General features: G+C 34.8%; 2 protein-coding genes across 2 annotated transcripts; one reads left to right on the plus strand and one right to left on the minus strand.

Annotated features, from left to right (window-relative positions):
* On the plus strand, positions 1 to 27,400 carry LOC134838912 (uncharacterized). The gene is made up of 4 exons (XM_063854226.1): positions 1 to 342; positions 19,355 to 19,711; positions 20,326 to 20,423; positions 27,136 to 27,400. The coding sequence occupies exons 1-4, from the start codon at positions 201 to 203 to the stop codon at positions 27,271 to 27,273; spliced, it is 735 nt and encodes a 244-aa protein (XP_063710296.1). The 5' UTR covers positions 1 to 200; the 3' UTR covers positions 27,274 to 27,400.
* On the minus strand, positions 4,273 to 19,012 carry LOC134838909 (protein FAM50A-B-like). Its single transcript, XM_063854224.1, has 9 exons — positions 18,771 to 19,012; positions 18,106 to 18,190; positions 17,926 to 18,019; positions 17,320 to 17,533; positions 16,867 to 16,995; positions 16,480 to 16,562; positions 16,348 to 16,402; positions 15,773 to 15,958; positions 4,273 to 4,569 (listed from the first exon to the last, which is right to left on the minus strand). Exons 1-9 carry the CDS (start codon positions 18,879 to 18,881, stop codon positions 4,393 to 4,395), a joined length of 1,134 nt encoding a protein of 377 aa, XP_063710294.1. The 5' UTR covers positions 18,882 to 19,012; the 3' UTR covers positions 4,273 to 4,392.
* Positions 27,401 to 27,428: the final 28 nt, after the last annotated feature.

The following is a 27,428-nucleotide window of genomic DNA, read 5'->3' on the forward strand; positions in this document are numbered from 1 at the left end:
TTTAATCTCGAGAATAGCCGGGCAAAATGAGCTCAGGTGCATTTTTCAGATTGCTATACTTGATTAAATGTGGTGTTAATTTTTGAAAGCCAGCAAAAAGACTTACTGAATTTTCAGCTTTTTAAATATTTAACTGACCAAGTTCTACCTCATACCAAACTAAATTAAGTACATTATCAATTTAGGCCCTTATCCCAACAATGTTTCGACTGAACAAATTATTATCCAAATGTAAATGTAGCAGAACAAAGCTAGACATAATATCCTTTTCGTCGTTGCCTCCACAAAGTCTAGCTAGAAGAACAGCCATCATATGGGGTAGACAACTGGCTTTTTTCGGAGGTGAGTTTCACATTTTTGAACTTTCCCCAATATAGCATAAACATTAAATTGATGGTGCAATTAGTGGTTTTACAAGGTTGCACGTAGAGATCAAGTATGTCTGGATTTCGGTATTTAGTTCAAATACACAATTTATTTCAATCAGACAGTGTTAACCTAAGTGCTGAAAAAAGCACACGTTCAAATCAATGAGTGTAAATATCCCTACAATAACACTGACAAAAGTTTGGGCTCATTCAACTAAAATTTCGCCCCACACTAGTTAAACTTCAACTTGGTAGCGTAACCGGGAGTTCACTGATTTTATAGGCTTGTGAATAATGACTATGCGACCTACTTAGGCCAAAAAAACAATGTGACTGGTTTTAAAAGTTTAATTAGCAAGCCCATCTTTCTAAAGAAATTCAACAATCTGATTAAAAGTTCAAACTAGCATTGAGGTTTGAAACTTATATGATTGGTTTGGTCAGTTGACTATTAAAGAGATGAAACTTGGAAACATTTCAAGTTTCCTTCTTAGCTTGAACTGCTGCGCAAAAAAAGAAGCTCCCAAGCAGCAAGCTATTCAAGAGATCAAACTTTAAAAAACTCTAAGTTAGTCTTTCTTGCATCGATTGAAAAAAAAACTAAAAATAAAAGAATAGCAAGTTATTCACGTGAAAAACAAAATTATATAGCAACTATACCGGAATAATGAAAGTTGCTAGGTAAAAATTTCGATAGCTAGAAGCCATTTAAAAAAAAAACATCGAAGAAAAATTTCACGTTGATAACTTCGACCATATTTGCAGAAAATTGTTCACAATAAAGATGTTCCAGCGACGATAAACTTTTAGCTTCTTTAGATAGCTTCAATCAGTTCTTCACAATAGTTTTTTGAGAAGACTGCTCACCTTTGGAAATTTGGATTCAAGTAATTTCAACTCGATGCAGTAGCTTCGCAACAAATACCGACTTTTTCAGGCAAGATATTCGAATGACAAAACTTTCATAATATTCGAAAAAATGAATTGATAGCGAGGCATCATTTGTTTGTTTTTCAAGCAATGTTTTCAATCAAGCAAACTTGAAAAAATCAATTTGGTTTCATAGCTTGCAAAGATTTGCTAAAATAGGTTTTTATGAGCAAGCTTTTCAAAAAAATGAAACACTGGGAGTTTTTGCTAGAAAATTAGTTTGATAGTCTGTTTTGTTCAGTACAACTTCTTTGATAGCTTTAAACGCAGCGAAAAAAGTTCTGGAGTTCTGAAAATTCTTCGAACAATGAGAAGATTTAGTACTTTAAACTTTAAGTTAGTTTTTACTTTTCAATGCTGACCATAAAATGAAATCTTTTCGGCTAACTATTGAAGCAATGAAATTCGCAACTATTTCAAGTTGCCTCGTTAGCTTGAGCAGCTGCGCAAAAAAGAGAATTTTTCAAGCAGCAAGCTATTCAAGACTTTGAAATTATAGAGCTCATTGTATAATTTGACTCAGCTCACAAAAATGTTGATTTCTAAACCAGAATCAAGCGATGAAACATTGATAAGATTTCAGTTAATTGATAGCGTAAATCAGTTTGCAAAAAAAATATTTTCATTCTAGACCAGCTCATCAAGCGATAAAACTACGTAGTCTTACATAAGACTTAGTTCAAAATATTTAACACGGGGGCGGAGCGGAGCTGCGCATCAAATGCGATACAACAAAAGCGTACCATTGCAAGCTACTATATGGTCAGTGAGATGGAAACAACCAAGTGGAAAAAACTGAAAATACCAAAAACTCGATCACGGAAAAACAGAAGAAAAACACAACCACCAGCAAAGAGCACGCTTTTAGTATTTTCCGAGCGTGGTTAGACGCCAATTGATCCAAAAATTTCAGTTTTTTGGTAATACGAAATTATCAATCTGAAAAAAAACTGACGAGAAACACAGCCACTAGCATAAAACAAGCTTTTACTATTTTTCAAGCATTCACTCAGCTGATAACTCGTAGTTAGACGCCAATTAATCTGAAAACAAAAAATGTCACAAGAAATTGTTCTTGACAAATTCGAACTTTTTAATCGCTCAAATGTTTGTAAGAACAATTTCTTGTGACATTTTTTGTTTTCGGGTTAATTGGCGTCTAACTACGAGTTATCAGCTGAGTGAATGCGTGAATGTTTTTAACTTTATATTACCTCCAGACCAAAAGCGATGAGGCCTTGAAGTTGCTAGGGTTCGATAATAAAGCAACATCAATTTAAATTACAGATGGCTAAGAAAATTACATCAAATAATCATAAAAACACTTCAGTTACGAAAAAAAGATCTTACACAAGAAAAGTAAAAAAAAATGGGGCAACTAAGCCGACAAACTATAAGCAGACAACCCATAGGCCAATCATTTTTTGGTATTAAAAATTTTAGGTGCTGACCGGATTCGACATTAGTCTTTTAGCCGTCTATTAGAATCTTCCGTACCCAGTAATTAAATTTGAATTTCCAAGAAATAGAGCATATTTTGTTGCTGCAGAATTGAATGCTGCGAAATGATTCAGTGATTTTGTCCAAACTAGTTGTTAACTAGAAAAAAGTCTATATTCCAGATTGATAACGCTCGCTAATCGCAAGCGTAATTATGTAAATTGTCGAAAAAATTCTAAGCAAGATATTCAAGCTACATGGCTTCAGTTAGTGCACAAACTTAAATTGCTTTAAGTTGTAACTCTGATTTAAAGCGATGCAACTTGGAATTATTTCAATCTTTTATAGCGCCAGCTAGTTCGCAAAAAAACTAGATTTCTGCAAGCCAAGATATTCATCGATTATAACTCCAAATATTTCAAGGTATTTCATAGCGGAAATCGACCAGTAAAAGATTGAAATTATTTCAAGCAAGTCCATCACGCAATAAAGATTTAGTAAAATTCTAAGTTAATTCCATAGCGCCAATCGCTTTGTAAAAAGTTACCTTGCTCCTAGCGAGCTCATTGCGAAATAAAACTCGTTAAAAATTCAATGCTTCTCTATTGAGCGAATCGGTTGGCAAGAATTTAAAAGTTTTAAACAAAAAAAAAACTTACATATACGTTCAGTTTCCGTTCGGACAACTTACTTTTGTGGGCGTTTTTATAACAACAAATAATTAAACACAGAGGCGAAGTTGCACTTCGCATACACAAGCAAAATATGACCAATAACGCTACGACGCATTAGCAATAACAGTCAATTTGAAAAGAAAAATTTACCAATTGCACATGCCTCAATTAATTACTAACATGACAAAATTTAATGTTAATTAAAACAAAATGATTTTTTTTTACTTCGCAATTTTTGTGAAAACCATCCTCCCACACGCCATATGAAGTACAAAATGATAAATTTCACTCTTAATAACATATCAATTATGGCAAATAAGCTTCCTTCAACCAATTTGGAGCGATTTCTAAGATTTGGAGCGATTTCTAAGACGGATTAAATCTCCGCTTACGCATTAATTGCGCGAAATATATTGCGCATTATATTTCCCAAATTGACCAAACTGGCAATTTTTAAACCCTCATAACTTTACAAAAAATGATCACAACTGAAAAAGCTTTTCAAATTCAAGTTCAGGATAACAAAACTTTTTGAATGAAAAAGAAAATTCCGTCAAAAATTGCTGATTAAAAGTCGGAATTTGTCTGAAGAAAAAAAACCACCCCGAGCACAATTATTCCGTTTCTTTCGGTACGAAAGTGGGAACGACAAGACTGCTCGTATCAAGGCGAGACCCTGAACGTTCTGACTGCCTGGTTATAGACATTTTGCTTTGACATAATAAATATATCCCTTTTTAAACTTGAAAGTTATTCATGCCTTTCCTTTAAACATTGTACCAAACGATTTCCTTTAACAATTGCCTCCCTTTAAAAAGCTTACACATTATGTTGCTGCTTAACATTGCTGGTGCCAAAAATGATCAACACAATATTCAATATTACCAATATATTAACGTTGGCTAGCAATTAGATAACAAACACGTTACATCAACAATTTAAAAAGATAACTCGAACTTGTTTAGGATTTTTTCACATAATCATGGTTTCATATCTGCTGAAGTAGACGCAGCACTTGTCTGTTGGGATGATGAGGAGGTGCCACTGGTGCTGTTTGGCGAAGTGAGCATCTTCTCTGCATCGAATGCGTCCCATCTGCTGGCTGGGTAGATGTGCTTGTGTTTGTCGTACCAATGCCGAAGAGCCACCTTCGCATTCTGAAATGAAATATGATTCACTTCAGATTGTTAAGTGCTTAGTCCAAAATGGATCAAAATTTTCGTAAATGATAATTCTAGAAACTTAAATTGTAAATGATAATTCTAGAAACTTATTTGTAGATAATTCTACAATTTTTGAAAATGAGAAATTGACAAACTCACGCACTTTTATGACGTTCAGTGGGTATCATTTCCATCAGGAAACATAGCCAACAAACGAAAAGAAAATTATTTATCAGCACGAGAAAACAAAAAAATAAACTTTTATTTTATTATTTTTTTAATTTTCGGAAAGATTACATCAACGATGATCAAATGAAATCAAGCTTCAATTATCTTGAGCGATAAGAAACTTTTTGAAATATTTTACCCCAATTTCAGAAAATTGGATCAAAAGATAATTACTTACAGAGTGGTGAAGCGGAAAAATGTGCCAAAAATGGTTCCCAAGCTTATCACCCCATGTTTTTCAACCACCTTTTTCTTAACCCCTTCTCATATAACCCCAAAATTAGATAACCCCACTACAATTTAATCCCTTTTTAATTCCAATTGTTAGAATCAAAGTGAAATTTACTTGAAAGGGATTCGGAACCATATCGTCGGTAAACATCAAAGCTTTAATTGCAAAAAATTTTGCGAACCAAAATGAATTAACATGCACGCTGCTAAATGCGATTTAGATTTGAACAGAAATGACCTTGCCGATAGTCTAGACTTTGATATGAAGTTGAAAACGAATCCGACCGACATGATTCAAATTAGTTCTCAAACTGTACTTGGTCTTGAAACAGTTCCTGACTGAACTTGATCTTGAAACAGTTCCTGCCAATAAAAGATTTATTGGATGAATTTAAATAAAATATGGAATGAGAACTGGTTGTGACCCAAAGTTGATCTAAGCGGACCATTTTAAATTGAAATACCGATCATTTTAAGTAAAACATAACTATTTTTTCGAACCATCTCAACTTAGTCAACTTTTTTTTGAATTGTCGGTATACAACGCAATGTCTAAAGGGTTTGCCAGCCCCTAGACCCGGTATTTTTTTTCGTAAATTGGTGCTCACTCGAGGCGTTATAGAAATTAAGTTTTTGGACGGAAGCGTCTTTTTGCTCAAAATCCAGCAAAATTTTTTCAGGTCTACTATAGTTAAAGACATAGGCAGTATGATTTTTTTTTTATTAAACTCAAAAACCTCTTTTGTTGCCTTCAATTAGCACCATGTAGGTTATCTCCGTTTTAAACGCGTGAGTGATGAATTATTTCTCTAACTAATCGAAATGCAATTATTTTTGAGATGCTAGAGGCATCAAGTGAATTAAGACTAGCTTTTCAGGCCTCAATTAGTACATTTAATTGGACTACTCCTGTACTTATAAAAAGGACTTCATTTGAAACAAATTATCGTCATTAAAAGGGGGTTAAATTGTTGTGGAGGTATCTTGTTACGGGGTTATAAAATAAGAAGTATAAACATATGGGGTTAAATATCGTGGGGTTGATGAGTGGGACACCCTTCATTCATTGATTCCACAGGCGTTGAAATTTATTTGATTCCACAGGCGTTTTAATATCTTTACTGACAACTTATTTGTTCCGCGTCTAGATTTTCATAAAAACCTTTTAATTATTTATACCGGCTCTGTTTTAATAGGATCGAACCTATAATCGGAGAATCTTGCGGCGAAAATAAATTCTGCAGCAAAATGACACAAAATGGAATATTTTAATTATTCATCGTGAAACAGGGCATTTATTTACCGTTCGACACAAAAATTATTTACACAGATGCGGAGCGCGGCTTCGCGCCACTTGAGGCATATCGCAAACGAAGCACATCCAGCTGGTAGACAAAAATTTGAAAATCAATAAAGTGGGAGAAAAAAAAGTCAATAAAACTAATTCTTTCGATAATTAATATCACAAATTGCCCCAACCGTTGTTCAATTCATGACAAAAAACAGGTCTTTAAAGTATAACAAGCGTGTAACGCACCTCCGGTGCTTCGAATTTGTCGCTAGTCGTGAAAAAAAGCATATTTAGCAAACAAGATCTGCAGCCTTTTAGTATACTCTGACCTCACCCAATTACAGGTAACTGTTAATTTCAAAAGTTATAGTTTTATTGTCAAATTTTGAAAAATAATAGAAATGTCATATCTCGAAAACTTGAAGGGCCTCGGACATTCTGAGGCCTGATCTGCAACCACTGAGCGTAACATGAGCGCAAACTACTATAGGATTTCACATTTTTTCATTTTTTTAAACCTAACTTTCCAGAAAAAATTTCAAAATACAGGAAAAATGTCAATCTCGGAAACTGAAATTTGCATTCATAGTTAGAGACGAGATTCGCAACGGCACGACAATAAGGGTGTCTCTTTCTAAGGTTGAGAATTTCAAAATTTAAGAATTTATTTGTATGAAATTCTTTGAAAACTTTTGAAAAAATTACAAAAAAAACGTCACATCTCGGAAACTAAAAGCATTTGAGCAATCTCAATTGAACGCACGATTTGCAACCCCTGTGAGTACCCTCACAGTACTTGACAGCAGGGCTGAGAAATTCATTTTTTTTGAATTTTTTAAAATCTAAAACCTGCAAATGTTAGAAAAATTATGAAAACGTCAAGAAAAACTACAAGACGTCTAGAAAACTACAAGAACTTAAGCAGTCGTATTCGGAGGCAAAATCTACAACCACTGAAAGTACGCTGACAGTATCTCACTATAGAGATAGAATTTTCAAATTCAGTGAAATTTTCTTACATATAAAATGTTTAAACAAAATTAGAATGACAAGAACAATGTCTCAACCCGGAATCTGAAAGCATTTGAGCAGGCGCAATTAAACGAAATGTTTGCAAATCCCGATATTTATCTAACACTTCCCAACTACAGGGTTGGGAGGTTTAAATCTTTTGAATTTTTTACATCTAAGTTTTTCTGAAAATTGAAAAGAAATCATCAAAAAAAACCGTCATATCTGAAAAACTACAAGGATCTGAGCAGCCAAATTTGGACGCGAGATTCGCATTCCTGAGAGTGATCTGACAGCCCCAATCTACAAAGCTAAGTTTTTGAAAAATTTTGAAGAAAAATGACAAAAACTGTCGTATGACGTAAGCTAGGATTTGGCTATTCATTCTTCGAGTCCAAATTTGCAACCTCTTGGGGAAACGTGGCGGCATTCTACTATTGGGTTGCTAATTTTAAAGTCGAAGAAGTAACCACTGAAATCAAATTGGAAGAACGTGAAAAAAATCATTGGGTAAACATGCAAAAACTAGTAATTTGGAAAAGCTTCAACGTGTCAAGAAAGAGAAATCGCCTTGAAATACATAAAACAAAGATAGGGTGTGTGATAAGAACAAGGATAGCCGGTTACTGTGCAAGTAGCACAGAATGTTACGATCAGTCTTAAAATACAAAAAAAAATTCAAATAATGGTAGTTTTTTTTCTGAGTGATGTGATAAAAAGGATTTGAGCGAAAATTAGAGCTGAGGCATACTCGACAGTCATAGTAAAATAAGCATAGTATGAAAAAATAAAAAGAAGTATAAACTTTTTTTTTGTTTTTTGACATTTTTGTTCCCAAAAAGGCTCAAAAATACTAGAAAAACTAATTTAGTCAAGTAAAACTCTGTTTCTACCGCTTCAATTGAGCAATCCTAAGCTTTTAAGCTGATAAATTAATTATTGGAAGAATACTCGCTCACTCGAAATAAGACGAAAAATAAAAGTTTCAAACTGGTTTTTCTCGACACTATCAATTTTTGTTGAAATTTTTTTAATCTTCGAATCACGACTGAAAGGCTTTTAAAATGATATATTATTCAAATCTCTTCGATTGCTATTTGTGGTAGCTGATATTGCAAGGAAAATGAAAAAAAATCATAAAATAAAACCCCCGAATAGAAAGTTCCACTTCATTTTTCAAATGGTCGGTACAAAAAGTAGAAATAAGTCTGGAATTACTAAAATAATTCTCATACGCGACGGATTCCAAACTGCTACCTAGAGATTAAGCTCACTAGTGTGCAGGAACAGAAGCGGAAAATAAGCCAAAAATACACTTCGGCCCAATAAGCTCATTCGGCAGCAAAATGATGCCATGGTTTTATTACTTTCATAACGTTCAGTATGTATCATTTCTATAACGGTTCGAACACTAAAACTTGAATGATTCTTTGGAATGCAATTCTTTACACAAGAAGCAATATTTCACCCGCGCACGACGCAACTTGAGCCAAAGGAGCCGATAAAACATACACTGACGATAAAAAACTTAGCCAGATATACCTATTTATGAAAATAAAAACATTTAAATTAGATCCACGATGAGAAAAAAAACAAATTTCGATAGTGAGGCGAACCTACGACTTAGCAAAAACAACCCAGGAAGCCTCAAAAAATCAGGAGCTTTAAAATGCACAAAAACTCAAACATCGCATGTGAAAAATTGAAAAGTAAAAACCTGAAGGCAACCAAACTAACTATGCATTTAATAAATTCGTAGGTATTAAACGAAATTGCGTATAAATTATTCATTTCAAAAATCTTTCGAAGTATGAAGAATTTGGAAGATTACTGAAAGGGAATTTTAATTATTATACTGTTGCATGAAACAACTAGCTTTTTTTGGCTCAACTGATGAATTAAAAAAGCAACAACTGTAATAACTTTTTACTAATCAAATTTCCGAGTACATATGACTTTATAGTGCTATTGCAGCCTAACAATTCAAAAAGCCACCAAGGTAGAACTTTTATTTGATACTTGGCTGGGAAAAATTACACAGTACTATCAGACTACGATACGCTCGTGTAAAAATCCTATAAATCATCATTCAGATTCCGAAAATAACTTGAAATTCAGGGAAAATTTCTTACAGATCAGTTGCTTAAACAAAATTAGAATGACATGAATTTTTTTTCGTAAATTGGTGCTCACTCGAGGCATTATAGAAATTAAGTTTTTGGACGGAAGCGTCTTTTTGCTCAAAATCCAGCTCCAATTTCAGGTCTACTATCAGGGGCTAGTATTTTTAGGGCTTCTAAGAAACGACGTTTTTTCTGTTTTATTTGGCAGGAACGCATATATGCATTAGGGGGCAATTCCTGAAAAATTAACGTGTATAGAATACAGTTGATAAAACATTTTCGGGATGACTTTGAAAGTTCCATCAGCCAACCAAAAGTTGGATTTTTCAAGCACACGTAGCATTTCAGGGTCGCCAATAAAATAATCTTCTCGTGATCATTTTGCCCACTGCCAAAACTTAAAAATTTTTTGAAAAATTCGGGTTTTTCGAATCTTCTCGTTGCTTGCGCGCTCGTTGTGTGGTGCGCGCTAAGTTTTCTTTGGTTGGTAGGGCTAGTTGAGTGGCAATGTCGTCTGTAATGGGCTGAATGGCGGTTGCGACAGTTGGGATATCACTATCGCTCAGATCCTTGATGTTTTTCAAAACTAGTCGAGCATCAGGTTTTCCCGTGGAAGTATCATGATTATAATCACCCTCTCGTTTCAATAAAGTTTACTCCGTCCGTAATTGCTGTTGCGCGGCATTTATGAGTTTGGTACTTCGAGTAGTTCCAATTTGTAGTTGTCTTGTTTTTGCGTTTAAGGTAACACTTGTGGCCTGATACTACTAGCATTTGCTTACCTTTGGAAGATAAAGTAAAATGATAATCCTTTTAGTATACTCTGACCTCACCAAATTACAGGTAATTGTTAACTTCAAAAATTATAGAGTTTTATTGTCAAATTTTGAAAAATAATAGAAATGTCATATCTCAAAAACTTGAAGGGCCTCGGACATTCTGAGGCCTGATCTGCAACCACTGAGCGTAACATGAGCGCAAACTACTATAGGATTTCACATTTTTTCAATTTTTTAAACCTAACTTTCCAGAAAAAATTTTAAAATACAGGAAAAATGTCAATCTCGGAAACTAAAATTGCATTCATAGTTAGAGACAAGATTCGCAACGGCCCGACAATAAGGGTGTCTCTTTCTAAGGTTAAGAATTTCAAAATTTAAGAATCTAATTGTATGAAGTTCTTTGAAAACTTTTGAAAAAATTACAAAAAAACGTCACATCTCGGAAACTTAAAGCATTTGAGCAATCGCAATTGAACGCACGATTTGCAACCCCTGAGAGTACCCTCACAGTACTTGACTGCAGGGCTGAGAAATTCAATTTTTTTTGAATTCTTTTAAATCTGTGTCCTGCAAATTTTAGAAAAATTATGAAAGCGTCAAGAAAAAGTACAAGACGTCTAGAAAACTACAAGAACTTAAGCAGTCGTATTCGGAGGCAAAATCTACAACCACTGAAAGTACGCTGACAGTATCTCACTATAGAGATAGAATTTTCAAATTCAGTGAAATTTTTTTACATATAAAATGTTTAAACAAAATTACAATGACAAGAACAATGTCTCAACTCGGAATCTGAAAGCATTTGAGCAGGCGCAATTAAACGAAATGTTTGCAAATCCCGATATTTATCTAACACTACCCAACTGCAGGGTTAGGAGGTTTAAATTTTTTGAATTTTCTACATCTAAGTTTTTCTGAAAATTGAAAAGAAATCATCAAAAAAAACCGTCATATCTGAAAAACTACAAGGATTTGAGCAGCCAAATTTGGACGCGAGATTCGCATTCCTGAGAGTGATCTGACAGCCCCAACCTACAGAGCTAAGTTTTTGAAAATTTTTGGAAAAAAATGACAAAAACTGTCGTATGACGTAAGCTAGGATTTGGCTATTCATTCTTCGAGTCCAAATTTGCAACCTCTTGGGGAAACGTGGCAGCATTCTACTATTGGGTTGCTAATTTTAAAGTCGAAGAAGTAAACACTGAAATCAAATTGGAAGAACGTGAAAAAAATCAATGGTTAAACATGCAAAAAATAGTAATTTGGAAAAGCTTCAACGTGTCGAGAAAGAGAAATCGCCTTGAAATATATAAAACAAAGATAGGGTGTGTGATAAGAACAAGGATAGCCGGTTACTGTGCAAGTAGCACAGAAAGTTACGATCAGTCTTAAAACACAAAAAAAATTCAAATTATGGTAGTTTTTTTCCGAGTGATGTGATAAAAAGGATTTGAGCGAAAAAACGAGCTGAGGCATACTCGACAGTCATAGTAAAATAAGCATAGTATTAAAAACTAAAAAGAAGTATAAACTTTTTTTTTGTTTTTTGACTTTTTTGTTCCCAAGAAGGCGCAAAAATACTAGAAAAACTAATTTAGTCAAGTAAAATTCAGTTTCTACCGCTTCAATTAAGCAATCCTAAGCTTTTAAGCTGATAAATTAATTATTGTAAGCGTACTCGCTCACTCGAAATAAGACGAAAAATTAAAAGTTTCAAACTGGTTTTTCTCGACACTATCAATTTTTGTTGAAAATTTTTTTATCTTCGAATCACGACTGAAAGGCTTTTAAAATGATATATTATTCAAATCTTTTCGATTGCTATTTGTGGCAGCTGATATTGCAAGGAAAACGAAAAAAATCATGAAATAAAACCCCTGAATAGAAAGTTCCACTTCATTTTTTAAATGGTCGGTACAAAAAGTAGAAATAAGTCTGGAATTTCTAAAATAATACTCCGACGCGACGGATTCCAAACTGCTACCTAGAGATTAAGCTCACTAGTGTACAGGAACAGAAGCGGAAAATAAGCCAAAAATACACTTTGGCCCAATAAGCTCATTCGGCGTCAAAATGATGCCATGGTTTTATTACTTTCATAACGTTCAGTATGTATCATTTCTATAACGGTTCGAACACTAAAATTTGAATGATTCTTTGGAATGCAATTCTTTACACAAGAAGCAATATTTCACCCGCGCACGAGGCAACTTGAGTCAACGGAGCCGATAAAACATACACTGACGATAAAAAACTTGGCCAAATATACCTATTTATGAAAATAAAAACGTTTAAATTAGATCCACGATGAGAAAAAAAATCAAATTTCGACACTGAGGCGATGCTACGACTTTGAAAAACGACCGAGGAAGCCTCAAAAAATCAGGAGCTTTAAAATGCACAAAAACTCAAACATCGCATGTGAAAAATTGAAAAGTAAAAACCTGAAGGCAACCAAACTAACTACGCATTTAATAAATTCGTAGGTATTAAACAAAATTGCGTATAAATTATTCATTTCAAAAATCTTTCGAAGTACGAAGAATTTTGAAGATTACTGAAAATGAACTTCAATTATTATACTGTTGCATGAAACTAGCTTTTTTTTGGCTCAACTGATGAATTAAAAAAGCAACAACTGTAATAACTTTTTACTAATCAAATGTCCAAGTACATATGATTTTATAGTGCTATTGCAGCCTAACAATTCAAAAAGCCACCAATGTAGAAATTTTATTTGATCCTTGGCTTGGAAAAAATACACAGTACTATCAGACTACGATACGCTCGTGTAAAAATCCTATAAATCATCATTCAGATTCCGAAAATAATTTGAAATTCAGGGAAAATTTCTTACAGATAAGCTGCTTAAACAAAATTAGAATGACATGAACAATGTCTCAACTCGGAATCTAAAAGCATTTGAGCAGGCGCAATTAAACGAAATATTTGCAAATCCCGATATTTATCTCACACTACCCAACTACAGGGTTGGGAGGTTTAAATCTTTTGAATTTTTTACATCTAAGTTTTTCTGAAAAAACGAAAAGAAATCATCAAAAAAATGTCATATCTGAAAAACTACAAGGATTTGAGCAGCCAAATTTGGACGCGAGATTCGCATTCCTGAGAGTGATCTGACAGCCCCAATCTACAGAGCTAAGTTTTTGAAAAATTTTGGAAAAAAAAAAACGACAAAAACCGTCGTATCACGTAAGCTAGGATTGGGCTATTCATTATTCGAGTCCAAATTTGCATCCTCTTGGGGGAAACGTGGCAGCATTCTACTATTGGGTTGCTAACTTTAAAGTCGGAGAAAAAACACGGAATTCAAACTGGAAGAACGTGAGAAAAATCATTGGTTAAATATGCAAAAAATAATAATTTGAAAAAGCTTTAATGTGTCAAGAAAGAGAAATTGCATTGAAATATATAAAAGACAGATAGGGTGTGTGATAAGAACAAGGATAGCCGGTTACTGTGCAAGAAAGTTTTTTTTCTTCAAATTATAGTAGTTTTTTTCTGCGTGATGCGATAAAAAGGATCTGAACGAAAATTAGAGGTGAGGCATACTCGACAGTTAAAGTAAAATAAGCATAAAATGAAAAATTTTAAAAAGTACTAATTTTTTTTTCAATTTCTTGACGTGTTTGTTCCCAAAAAGTCACAAAACAATACAAAAAACTAACTTTAGACAAGTAAAACTCATTACTACCGCTTCAATTAAGCAATTCTAAGCTTTTAAGCATATAAAAGTAATTATTGTAAGCCTACTGGCTCACTCGAAGTAAGACGAGAAATTAAAAGTTTCAAGCCGGTTTTTGTCGAAACTATCAATTTTTGTTGAAATTTTTTTTATTTTTCAATCACGACTGAAAGGGTTTTAAAATGATATATTACTCAACTCTCTTCGGTTGTTATTTGTGGTAGCTGATAATGCAAGGAAAACGAACAAAGAGAATCAAAAAATAAAACTCCCGAATAGAAAGTTCCTCTCCATTTTTCAAATGGTCGGAACAAAAAGTAGAAATAAGTCTGGAATTAGTGAAATAATTCTCCCACAAGACGGATTCGAAACTGCTAAATAGAGATTAAACTCGCTAGTGTATAGAAACAGAAACTAAGCCAAAAATACACTTCGGCCCAAGAAGCTTATTGGGCAGCAAAAATCATGCCATGGTTTTATTACTTTCATAACGTTCAGTATGTATCATTTCTATAACGGTTCGAACACTAAAATTTGAATGATTCTTTGGAAAGCAATTCTTTACACAAGAAGCAATATTTCACCCGCGCACGATGCAACTTGAGTCAACGGAGCCGATAAAACATACACTGACGATAAAAAACTTGGCCAAATATACCTATTTATTAAAATAAAAACGTTAAAATTAGATCCACGATGAAAAAAAAAATCCACTCTGAGGCGAAGCTACGACTTAGCAAAAACAACCAAGGAAGCCTCAAAAACTCAGGAGCTTTAAAATGCAAAAAAAAACTCAAACATTGCATGTAAAAAATTGGAAAGTAAAAACCTGAAGGCAACTAAACTAACTATGCATATAATAAATTCGTAGGTATTAAAGGAGATTGCGTATAAACTATTCATGTCAAAAATCTTGCAAAGAATATATAGACTTTGGAAACTTACTGATATGGGATTTTAATTATTATACTGTTGCATGAAACAACTAGCTTTTTTGGCTCAACTGATGAATTAGAAAAGCATCAACTGTAATAACTTTTTACTAATCAAATAACAATTCAAAAAGCAACCAAACGTAGAACTTTTATTTGATACTTCGCTTGAAAAATACACCGTACTACCAGACTACGAAACGCTCGTTTAAAAATCCTATAAATCATCATTCAGATTCCGAAAAAAATTTGAAGACATGACTCAATGTCGACAAAAAACGCTCTGAATTTTTTCGACTTTCAGATTAAATTAGACAAAATGGATGAGCAACTGATCGCTAAATTCTTCTAAAACTCAATTGCTAATTTAGCTACTATCACATCACAGCCTAGCAGTTTTTTTATCTTCAGCTGTCCTGAATTTTTTTTCGACGTTTCGTAGTTTTTCTTTATAATGGAATTTGTTTTCCTACATTATTGCGGTCAGAACATATCGGGCTACTTGCACATCTATTTTGCTCTGCTTGTTATCATACTGGATTGAATTGATTTTTTTACGCGAGAGCAAAATTTGCGCGAGATCAAGAATGAAAGGTGATCTTGCTCTTATTTGTTCTCCAACTTAGCCTTATTAAACTGGAAAAAATTGGCTTCGCCCCTGTAAATTTATCTGTAGGTAAATAAACAGAACTTCGGTAAAATTAGTTAATGCAGTTTCAAAGATTCCTGAATCACCGGTGAATAGTTTAAACAATCTTTGTCGCTTTTTTATTTTTCGAAAATGAACAACTGTCGTGAGAAAATTTTGATTTACTGGAACACCAACCCGATAGTTCTGTTTTAATTTCCTTCGTCGGAACATTCAGTTTGGATCTCAAATCAGTGCCACTTACATCAACTTTTTCTCCAACATTTTTTGAAGAAGCCACGCTTGTTGGCGCTGAAGACTGCTGCGTCTGCGCTAAATCTGCTTCGCTTTCTGAAGATTTGATAGGAGAGCTGTCAGCTGGAAAATTGAAGATGAGGCTCCCATTTTTACCCCGCGCCTTCATCATTATCAGGTCGTAGAAGCTCGAATGCTGAGAAAAACTTTTACTAACACTTTTACTAACATTGACATACAATTGAAAAACACGAACCTAGACGTTTTTAACTATTCTTTACTTTGTCAAAAAACACTAGGTCATTTCAACTTCCTTCAAGAACATGAGACTTCTTGGATGAAGGAGTTGAAATTGCTAAAAAACTGTTTTCAAAATGAATAGATGCAATTGACCAAAAGAACATTCTCCGCCGAAACCATTTCGGGAGAAGATAGCTCACTTGATAAAAGAATTCATTTTCAACCAATAAAGATTCAGAATTTTGCATGATGATGAATTGCTAAATTTATCGTTTAAATAATGGGGTGATTTTTCATTTGGTCAGTTAAGGGGAGAAATATTTCATGTCCGCAACCAAAACTTACATGGGGAAGTATCATGTCATCCTTGACAAACATGAGCTGGTCCACACTGATAGACCTATTAAGAAAACACAGGTCGTTTAAATCTCCTCGATATAAAAATGATGAAAATTCATTACTCGAAGCAAACAGTGCCTGAGTTCGGGGAACTGTCCTTCGCCTCTCAACATTTCGAGACACTTGTAGAGGAATTGATGAATATTCACTCCTTTTTTCACCTAAGCAAACACAATCAACACTAGTTCAAATAATTTTTACGTGTTTTTTGATAACACTGTGTTCGATTTCTTTTTTAAAAAATCGTCAGTCAACAAAAGAACCCCAGGGATTTCCTTAAGGAGCCAAGTCTCAGTAAATTATCCCAATTTTTTGCAGGCCCATAAAGGAACGCTTTCAGTTTTGAATTGGTGCCTTAAAAAATAATCAAAGGATATTTTTATGACAATTGCGTGATCTCTCGTTTCAATTATATGGGATCCTCGTGTTTTTTTCTTATCGAAAGAACATTTTAATTGCACTGACCAGCATTTCCCTCTTGTGTCCGGACCCGTCCCAATAGGAGAACTCTATCTTGAGCACTTGGTCCTTAATCCTCTGCTGTCTCTCACTCCACTCACTCATCAGTCTCTCCCTCAGTCGCAACTCTTCCTCCTGCAACCCACCTCAACACAACACAAACAACTTCTTACACATCATTAACACACCCACCACACTGTACTACTACCGTGCTAACAATTCTTTTTTTTTTGATTTTCAATAACTTCAGAAATCTTTAAAGCTCATGTACTCTCCCCTATCGTTTGCATATAAATTCTCGACATTCCAAAACACCTGGATGTCTAGGAGCATAACTCGGCAACACGATAAAAACTACATTTATTTCGTAACAATTTTGTGGTAACAATTCTGCCATAATTTATTATTCACACTTCTGCTTTCCTCTATTTACACTGTAATTCATTTGCATTTACTTACATCTCGGTTGGCATCAGGTAGAAAACTAGTGTCCACATTTGGGTTCTTCTTGAACCTCTTAAACACACTGATATCCTCATGTTTGCTTTTCTTCTTTTCCTTTTCGCCCTCATCTTCTGAAGAGTCTTCCTCCTCTTCATCTTCATCGAAATTGAACGAGAGAGATCCGGTGGGAGGAGCTACATACATGCCAGGTTCTTCGCTCTTGAAAGTACTGAAATCATTAAATCCATTCACCTACTTATCTATGGCCGCTAATTTCCTCTAATCAATTCCACTTATACGTCCAACTGCAGAAGTACAACCCATCTGTAGTCTTAAGGATGACTCATCGAAAATAGTTGAAAATGAAGTGCTCACGCTTTACTTGCCCCTTTTGATCCCTACCTTGAGGAACCTTTCAACTTGAGAAACACATTTTAATCCTATTGAGCAAGTATCAGCCAGTCTTCGATACATTTAAAAAAATGAAATAAAGTCTAACTCCAAATTGTTGGCATTACCATTTTCAGTCAACAATCGCTCACAATGATCTTTGGAGGTCCGAAACCAACTTTTTACGCACTTCAAGAAAATAAAAGAATGCATGCGAAACCTTTCTCTGACCTAGTGTCAGCTGTCACTCTCGATATCATTTCAGTCTCTTTCTCCTTCACAATCTGAGTCTGCTTCGCCTTCATCTCGTCCAGAGAAATGAGACCTGCAAAACTTCATTTCATTCATTTTTACAGATTCATTTCCTAGCCTGTTACTCAATTTCAGCATGTTAGGAAGAAAAGCACAAACCAACAGTGCTGTCTTTCAGTTGTTCCTCGAATACATCATAGTAAGAGGCAAACTTATTCTTGATGTCCGCAGCAGCAGTTGCTTCCTGAAATTTAAACACAGTTCAAGACTTCAATTTCTTGTTCTTGTTCTTAATCATCATACAACACAGCTAATTACTTCGGTGTCATCAGATTTAAAATGGTTTATTGAAATTATATCACCATACTATCAGAAAAGATATACGGAACTATCAGAGAAGCGGTACTAATTTTGGTCAGGGATGGTATTTTAACAACATAAGACCGTCGTTTGTGAAAAGTTCGTTGCTATGTGATGATACGAAAACATTTCCACTATTAAGATTAAGAGACTGACTTTTTGCACGGATATCGTCCCGCAAAGGCAATTTATAGCAATACATTTGAAATTGGGGCAGGCATGTGTTATCGAGAGTTCGGCAAAGTATAGGCGATATAAAACCCAACCAAAAACAGTCAGCCGTTACCCAATAGTTATGCAATAACTGCTAAAGTTACAAAAAGTTTACCACAAACAACCCAGAACTTTCGGCTAGTACATATATTGTTTATTTTTAGTTCATTTCTACTTCGGCTCGTTGATTCCGCCCTCAAAAAACAGTATAGATTAACGACATCGTTTTTGAAGTGTTCAGTTGAACTCACATCAGTGATTTTCTGCCTCTTCATCTCCATCTCCTCCTTCTCCTTCTCCCGCTTCCTCATCAACACCATGGCCCTCTTCGCCTCACTCGCAGCTCCCCTGTAGTCCGCCATCCACACACACACACCCACACGCACTAACTCCAATCACGCAAACAGCTCCTGCAAACAACTCCTTCAAACACCCCACAAACCTCAATGTAGTCGACTACACCCGATATGAAATATTACACCACAAGCTCAGGATCTGAAAAACAAAACGTGGGCGATGTCTTTAAGCAGTAACCTCTTTGTTGTCTCTCCCTTGTCGCAGACGTTGAAACTTGATCAAAATGCACTACCTAGCATTGATCCCACTTTATGAGTGCTAAAAAGAGCAATTTTCTACAACATTAGTTTTATTCCCAAATTGTAAGAAAATAAAAAAAACTCATGCTCAATAAATTAAATTTCACTGACTTGATGCATGTTGTTCTTTCAAAAATCTTGATCATAAAGCTTAAAAAAATGTTTATCAAACAGCTTAGAATACTAGTATCGACTTTAAAAAGAGCTTTTTATGTTCATTACCTTTAAAACCATTTTAGCTTGCCTTTCCAGTGGAGAAATTATACAACAAAAACTGGAACACTATCTAAAACAATCCCAGTTACAAATGAACAACGATCAAACTTCAAACAAAGCCATCTCTAAGGGATCCAAAACTACCCCTCCAAAAAACACAACTATGGGGCAAATTTTTGACTTCAGTTGCATAGACTGGCGTCTTGTCTCTCACGTCACCTTGGCTGGGATGTTGGGGAATGGATGTGTGTGCTGTTTGTGGTACAATCATATTTTTGACAGGCTTATCAAACCTGGATTTACGGCCAAGATACTGGCTAAACGCGTGATGGTCGATAACTGCATCGCTGGAGGATCATGTCTCATAGTATTTTACGCAAGTGAGCTCAAATCGAAGCTATTCTTAGCATAAATGGTATTATATTTTATTGTTCCGACTTTCGATACGAAAGTAACGGAATATTTGTGCTCGGGGTGGGTTTTTTTTTCTTCAGACAAATTTCGACTTTTTAACTAGCCATTTTTGACGGATTTTTTTTTATATCATTCAAAAGGTATTGTTGTCCTGAGCTTACATTTGAAAAGATATTTCACCTGTGATTATTTTTCGTAAAGTTATGAGGGTTTAAAGATTGCCATTTTGACCAATTTGGGACAATTAACGCGCGATATAATTCGCGCTATTAATGCGTAAGCGGAGGTTTAATCCGTCTTATAAATCGTTCCAAATTGGTTGAACGAAGCTTATTTGTCATAATTGATTTGTTACAAGGAACTAAATCTATCTTTTTGTACTTTATATGACGTGTGGGGGGATGATTTTCAAAAAAAATTTCAAATTTTAGAAAAAAAAATTTCATTTTTTTTATTTCATTTAATTTTTTAAATGTTGTTACTGCTGCTCCATAAACCTTAAAAGGCAGTCGGAACATTCAGGGCTTCGCCCTGATACGAGCAGTCTTGTTTCTATTTGATAACTTCTGGCTTGCTTTAGCTCTCGCAATTTTGGAGAACTCCAGCATAAAAGAAAAAATAGGCCAGAACTTTGGACTATCATACTTGGCATCTTGGACATACTGGGTTCCAATACAGGTATTACTTTTAATCTTATTAACCAGGGTAAACTTCTTAGAAAAACCAAAGCCTATAACATGACTCCGAATTCAGCTTAGTTTGAGTTCCACTTGTATTGCCTTTTGACCCACCAGATAGTCAAGCATTGGGGCAACATTGCCCTTCTGACAAACGGAATAGTTAGTCAAAAAAATCAATTTCTAACTCAATGATTGTCACTATCAGCTTTTCAATCACTCCGCCGATGCTTTCTAATTGATTTCAAATTAATTTGGAAATATCGAGGCGAAGCTGCATATCCCAAACAAAAATAAATGGCTAAAAGGAGCTATAAAAGGCAAGTTAAGTTCCCTCTGAGAGGAGTCCAACTCAGTAAGTCCAAAGGCGGACTCAATTAACAAATTTGCCAAGGACTCTTAATAGCGACAAACATTAGCCACTAATAAAGAGGACAAAACGCACCCTAATAAAAAGTTCATGTAGCAAAAGAGCTTATTTGTTCAGGACTAATTACGCTATTTCAATTGAAAAAGAGAACTTGTAGTATACACACAGCCAACAGATTTTTCGAAACGTGTAAGAGAACAATGAGACCGAAAGACGAGTCGATTGAACATTTTTCAACTTTCAAACTTTCAAGTATATCAACTTAAAACTCTTTGAATTTCAATTTTTGTTCCGACTTTCGATATGAAAGTAACGGAATATTTGTGCTGGATGTGGGTTTTTTATCTTCAGACAAATTTCGACTTTTTAACTAGCCATTTTTGACGGAATTTTTTTATATCAATCGAAAGGTGTTGTTGTCTTGAGCTCAAATTTGAAAAGATATTTCACCTGTGATCATTTTTCGTAAAGTTATGGGGATTTAAAGATTGCCATTTTGGCCAATTTGGGACAATTAACGCGCGATATATTTCGCGCTATTAACGCGTAAGCGGATATTTAATCCGTAATAGAAATCGTTCCAAATTGGTTCAAAGAAGCTTATTTGCCATAATTGATTTGTTACAAGGAGCGAAATCTATCCTTTTGTACTTTATATGGCGTGTGGGGGGATGTTTTTCATAAAAAAAATTTCAAATTTTAGAAGAAAAAAAATTTTCATTTTATTTTATTACATTTAATTTTTTTTTGTTATTACTGCTCCATAAAACTCAAAAGGCAGTCGGAACACTTAGGGCTTCGCACTGATACGAGCAGTCTTTGTTTTCTTTTCTTCTTGTTTCTTTTACCCCCCCCCCCCCCCCCCTATAGCGAAAACTGAATCAGAATGTATATTTTTCAATCCGCTGGGAATTCCGGAAATTAATGTTCACTTTTGAAACCATAAGGCGTTCATGTATTTTGTGATATTTACACTTTGCTGTTCGTCAGTGGAGTTTACATTCCTTTTAGCAAATGAAAAGAACAGAAACTTGAAAAAACCATAAATCACACCACAAAAAAAATCATAACGATCTTTATAAGAGAAAATCATTTTGTTCTTTGACACTTAACAAGCATTTGCTTGTTTAAATAATAAAAACACAAATTCGGTGAAGAAAAATGAGCCTAAAAATTACCGACAGATTCCATCATCCGATCTTCTAAAGCTCTTTGAATCTCTAAACATAGCCAAAAGACAGCTGGAAAAGTGTTTATGAGCTCAATGACTAAGAAAATTCAGCCCACTATTGGAATTTTGATTTTTACTCAGTCGGAGCATATTTAGCAAATGGGTTTGAATTGATTATAACGTTGTCAAACGTGCGACTTATTGCCGAAATAAAAACTGCAAAAAAAATTATAATCACTTCGCTCATTAATAGTTAATTTAAACAAGACTGCTCGTATCAGGGCGAAGCCCTGAATGTTCCGACTGCCTTTTAAGGTTTATGGAGCAGTAATAATATTAAAAATTTAATGAAATAAAACAAAATGAAAAAAAAATTCAAAAAAATTGAATTTGTTTTTAAATAAAAATCATCCCCTTACACGCCATGTAAAGTACAAAAGAATAGATTTTTCTCCTTGTAACAAAGCAATTATGGCAAACAAGCTTCTTTCAACCAATTTCGAACGATTTCTAAGACGGATTAACTCTCCGCTTACGCGTTAATAGCGCAAAATATATCGCGCGTTAATTGTCCCAAATTGGCCAAAATGGCAATCTTTAAACCCCCGTAACTTTACGAAAAACAATCACAGGTGAAATATCTTTTCAAATTTGAGCTCAGGACAACATAACCTTTCCAATGATATAAAAAAATTTCGTAAAAAATGGCTAGTTATAAAGTCGAAATTTGTGTGAATAAAAAAACCCACCCCGAGCACAAATATTCCGTTACTTTCGTATTGAAAGTCGGAACAATAAGGATGTTCAGTTTTTGTGTCTCACTAAATGTTACTCTAGTAAACTACACGAGTGGTGCAAAAATGGAACGTGGCCAAAGAAAAACTTCAGACTTTGAATAAGCCCATAAAAAACGCTCCAAATGATAAAATATATATATCGACCATCAATCAAAACACTTTTTTTGTATATTTGTTCAACTATTTTTGTATATTTTTAGTGAGACGTTGAGAAAGCGAGATATGAAATTTACCTTACCTGTTTAAACAGTAATAGCAAAACCAATACAAATGTAAATAACAAAAAAGAGGACCTATATCCTATATAAGTGTTCAACTCATTCATTGATTTTCAAGACTGTTCGTTTCTGGACACAACCCCTGCTTTTTATGACTAAAAATATTTTTTGATAAATGAAGAAATTCCCCCGACTCTGTGTAAGTACAAATATTTGGCGTCTAGCAACAAAATAAGACTAAATTGCTCAACAAAACCACAATGAGTTCTTCGAAAGTATGAACAAAAAGTACTGAAATAATAAATTAAGTCTTGAAGGAATATTGAGATCAATCAACTAGCCTGAATTCAATTTAAAACGATTTAAGTGCTTTGAAAATTGAATTAATTCGCCGCTCTATAATTTTGCCGAGCATGAAAGAGAGCGCCTAAATTGCGCAAAATTTAATCCAGAACTTTTATGAATTCCAAAATTTCAAACAATTTACGAGAATTGATCGCCAGCTTTATGGATTTGATCTGACTCTCGAAGAAAGTGACGAAAATATATGCTATGCGTGTTTTTTATTGACACCATTTTTACACAGAACGTTTTGACAGCTTGGAGATCAATCCAGAAAACTGATTCCCGGACCGGTGTACTCGCACTAGCCTAACCGTGGTCAGAATCTTCTCGTTTAATTGATAATAGTTTGATAAGCTAATTTTTTTTGTGTGTGACGAATTATCCAGCACTCAGAATTGTTCCAAATTGAAATACAAGTAACTAAATTTGTCATATTAATTCAGTCTGTAAATGACTCAAATTTTACGTGTCTGTACAAAACAGTCCCATACAAAACAGTCCAATGCAAAACAGTCCGAAAAAACATAGCAAAATACAAAAAAACAGTCCCATACAAAACAGTCCCAAAAATAGTCCAAAAAATAGTCCAAAAAACAGTCCCATTGATCGAAGTGATAATTGTTCTAGAAGCTGATAAGTAAAGTTATCTCATATTAAACACATTTTGATACCAACTAATCCGGATAACAATAGGTACTATAGTAGAGAAATTAGAACAACCTAGATAACAGCAGCGGCTACTCAATAAAAGCAATAATCTTCGAAACATTAAAGTTAACGCAATTTAAGAAAGTGGACTCTTTTTTTAATCTAAGCAAAAAGAGACAAGTTGTTCAATCTGTTTCATTTGCAAACACTTGACAACACTCAATAGAAACGAAATTCACTATCTATCGATGGAAATCATACTTACAAACAAAAATTCTGAGTTACTGATTTTTGAAGGGTATGCTTATATTAAACACAGAACACTGGCAGACAACTCCCTTTCCTGGCGCTGCGGACAAAGTAGCTGCAATGGCCGTGTGCGTACAAAGGACGACTCCGTTGAGATCGTTAAAGATCACTGCCACTTCCCCGATCCAGCTGACATCGAAAAACGTAAGTTCAGAAAAACACTTAAAGATCGAGCAGCAGTATCCGATGTAACACCGCGACAGACTATTTTCGCAGCCCAACGTGATGTGAACCGAGAAACAGCTGTTCATTTACCTAGTTATTCTGCTAATCAGCAAGCTGTAAATAGAGTTCGACGCGAAAAAAGACCAAAGATGGCAGAGCCAACATCGCTGACTGGCTTTGAACTACCACTGGCTCTAGAGAAAACCCACGATGGAGAGCAGTTCCTTCTTCACGATTCTGGTCCCCAAAATCGGGTTATTGTGTTCGCCACGTTACCTGGATTAGACTTACTATCTTTATCGGATGATTGGTTCTGTGATGGAACGTTTTCGACTGCTCCCAATGTTTTCTATCAGATTTATACTATACACGCTTCTGTTGAAGGATGCCTTATTCCTATTGTTTACGCTCTGCTACCCGACAAAAAGGAATCAACTTATTGTCGCCTTCTCAGTATTCCTAAAGTTGATTCCCCAAAACGCGTCACAATTGATTTTGAAGTAGCTGTGCGAAACTCAATAATAGCTACCCATCAGAGTGCTCAAATTCAATTTTGTTTTTTCCATATGAGTCAAAGTGTCTGGCGACATGTTCAGTCGTCAGGCAATACTCACAATTACAACAAGGACCTTAATTTTCGCGAACTTATTCGAATGCTTCTCGCAACAGCATTTCTGCCCGTAGAGGACGTCCCCACAGCTTTCGAGCTTCTGCAAGGTATGGCATCTGAAGAAAGTCAACCGATTTTCAATTATTTTGAGGACACATATATTGGTAGACTGACTTCTCAAGGACGACAGAAGCCCAGATTTAATATGGAGCAATGGAGTTGCCATCAAAGAGTAAAAAACGACCTTCCCCGCACCAACAACGCTGTAGAAGGTTGGAACAGCAACTTCGTGAAACTGGTCAATAGTAAGCATCCATCATTCCCAAAACTGATCGAGAAGTTCCAGGACGAGCAAAAAAACGCGGAAATACTGTTGGAAAAAATGTGCGCAGGACAAAAAGTAGCCAGACCCAAAAAAGCTAAATACCAAAAACTCCAAATACCAAAAAGCTAAATACCAAAATTTTTCCAAGTTAATTAATTTCCTTGATTTTTCAAAGTTGAGCTAGAGTCGATTTGAAACCGGCAAAATAATGAATCCATACAAGGTGTTGATTTTTCTTTTCCCTCCGCCCAACCCTCTAAGGTTGAACCCTTTGTTGTACCCTAGATATACCCGTTATCATATTTACCCGAATTTCAACTTTTTTCGGAAAATTGGAAAAATTTTTGTGCCGCCGGAGATTCGATCCTTTGATCTCTAGAGTTTGAGACTAACGCTTTAACCACTATACCATGAATCCTTTGATTTTCATCCAAATTATTGTTCCAAATTTGGCTCTTTGATCTTTAATTGCCCATGTTTGAGTTTTCAAAGCGTAGATCAATTCGGTCGGCGCCAAAAGATCAAGGTCATGAAATTCAACTGGTTTTGGATTGTTTTGTATGGGACTGTTTTTTAGAACCTTTTTTTGATGTTTCGGACTCTTTTGTATGGGACTGTTTTGTATGGGACTGTTTTGTATATGCACCAAATTTTAGCAGTTAATATTTGATGTAGGCAGTCCGAAATTTATAATTAATCAAAACTTTTTTTACCAAAAATATTCGAGATCATTTAAGGGGGAGCCGGAACATTCAGAGTTCGACTTTCGAAGAAAACGGAAGACTTATGATTGGGGTGGTTTTTTATATTAAGAGTAATAAACGTAAAGAAGATTCTTATATAGGTCTTGATGATTCTTTTTAGATTTCCAGCGGAATAAAAACTTTACCTTTTGATCCAGTTTTCGCAAGTTGGGTTAATATTATCAAAAAAGCGTCAGTCAAACATTGTTCTAGAAAATGCAAGAGCTGAAAGGGCATCTATTTTTTTCTTCAAAATTCAAATTTTTTCTCCATTGAAGATTTTGACTCGCTGAAATCAAATTTAAAAAGATATTTTACCTCCGATTAGTTTTTGCAAAGTTCTGGGGGTTTGAAAATTGCCAAGTTGGTCATCTTCTGGACTAAGTTATGTGAGCTTGGAAGAGTTTATTCATAATGCTGAGAGCGTAACGGGAATTATTTATGCGTGGCAAAATATCCCGCACAACATAATCGTTCGAAATTGAATTAATTGAGGCTATCTAATCGGTCGTATTAATTTCGTTTGACTCAAATTTTTGCACTCGATCTTTAATTTTGTCCAAAATTTATAGTTTTCCATTTTTTTTCTTCTCCCAAAAATTTTTCGGTATGGATTGAGGGGCAGTCGGAACATTCAGGATTTCACTCTGATATTCAAGCAGTTTTGTTTCATTTGTGCTCAGGGCGTCAATGTATTCAAAAGGTTATTAAACTTCCATCAAATTTTTTCTTGCATAAACACTTCGTGAATATGGTCGTTAACAATGGACTGCCCGAAAATACTATGCTTGCAAGCACGCTTGTTTGAAAAAGCAAAATAACCGTTTTTTTGGCATTATAGAACATTTTCGGAAAGCTTCTCCGCTCGAATCACGACTGAAAAGCTTCAGTATGAAGGCTCATTTGTTATCATCTGTTCTTTAATTTTGGCAGCTACAAACTAGTGTTACAGCAATAAGAGTTTTCACTGCTTTCGGTTTAGTCTCCTGAAATTTCTTTCTTTCACGTTTAGTACATCAACTTCCGCTGGTTTGGACCCGAGTGGAGAGTCGCATTTGTAGCAGTGAGCACATTAGTATGGAGCGTCCTTCTGTGTATCATCAAAAACCCACGTTTCCATGTTCTTAAGCCCTCAGACTTCGAAGGATAAAGCTGACCAGAGGTTCGAGCAACATGAAGAACAGAGCTGATCTAAGATTCGAGCACCATGAAAAACTTTGGCATATTACTCAACTTCAGTTATACGCTTAATATTAATGCATTACATAAAAGCTTAGCAAACTTGACTATCTGATCGAAGTTTAA

Source organism: Symsagittifera roscoffensis, chromosome 2, assembly GCF_963678635.1.
Source record: "Symsagittifera roscoffensis chromosome 2, txSymRosc1.1, whole genome shotgun sequence".
In the NCBI taxonomy this organism is placed as follows: Eukaryota; Metazoa; Xenacoelomorpha; order Acoela; family Convolutidae; genus Symsagittifera; species Symsagittifera roscoffensis.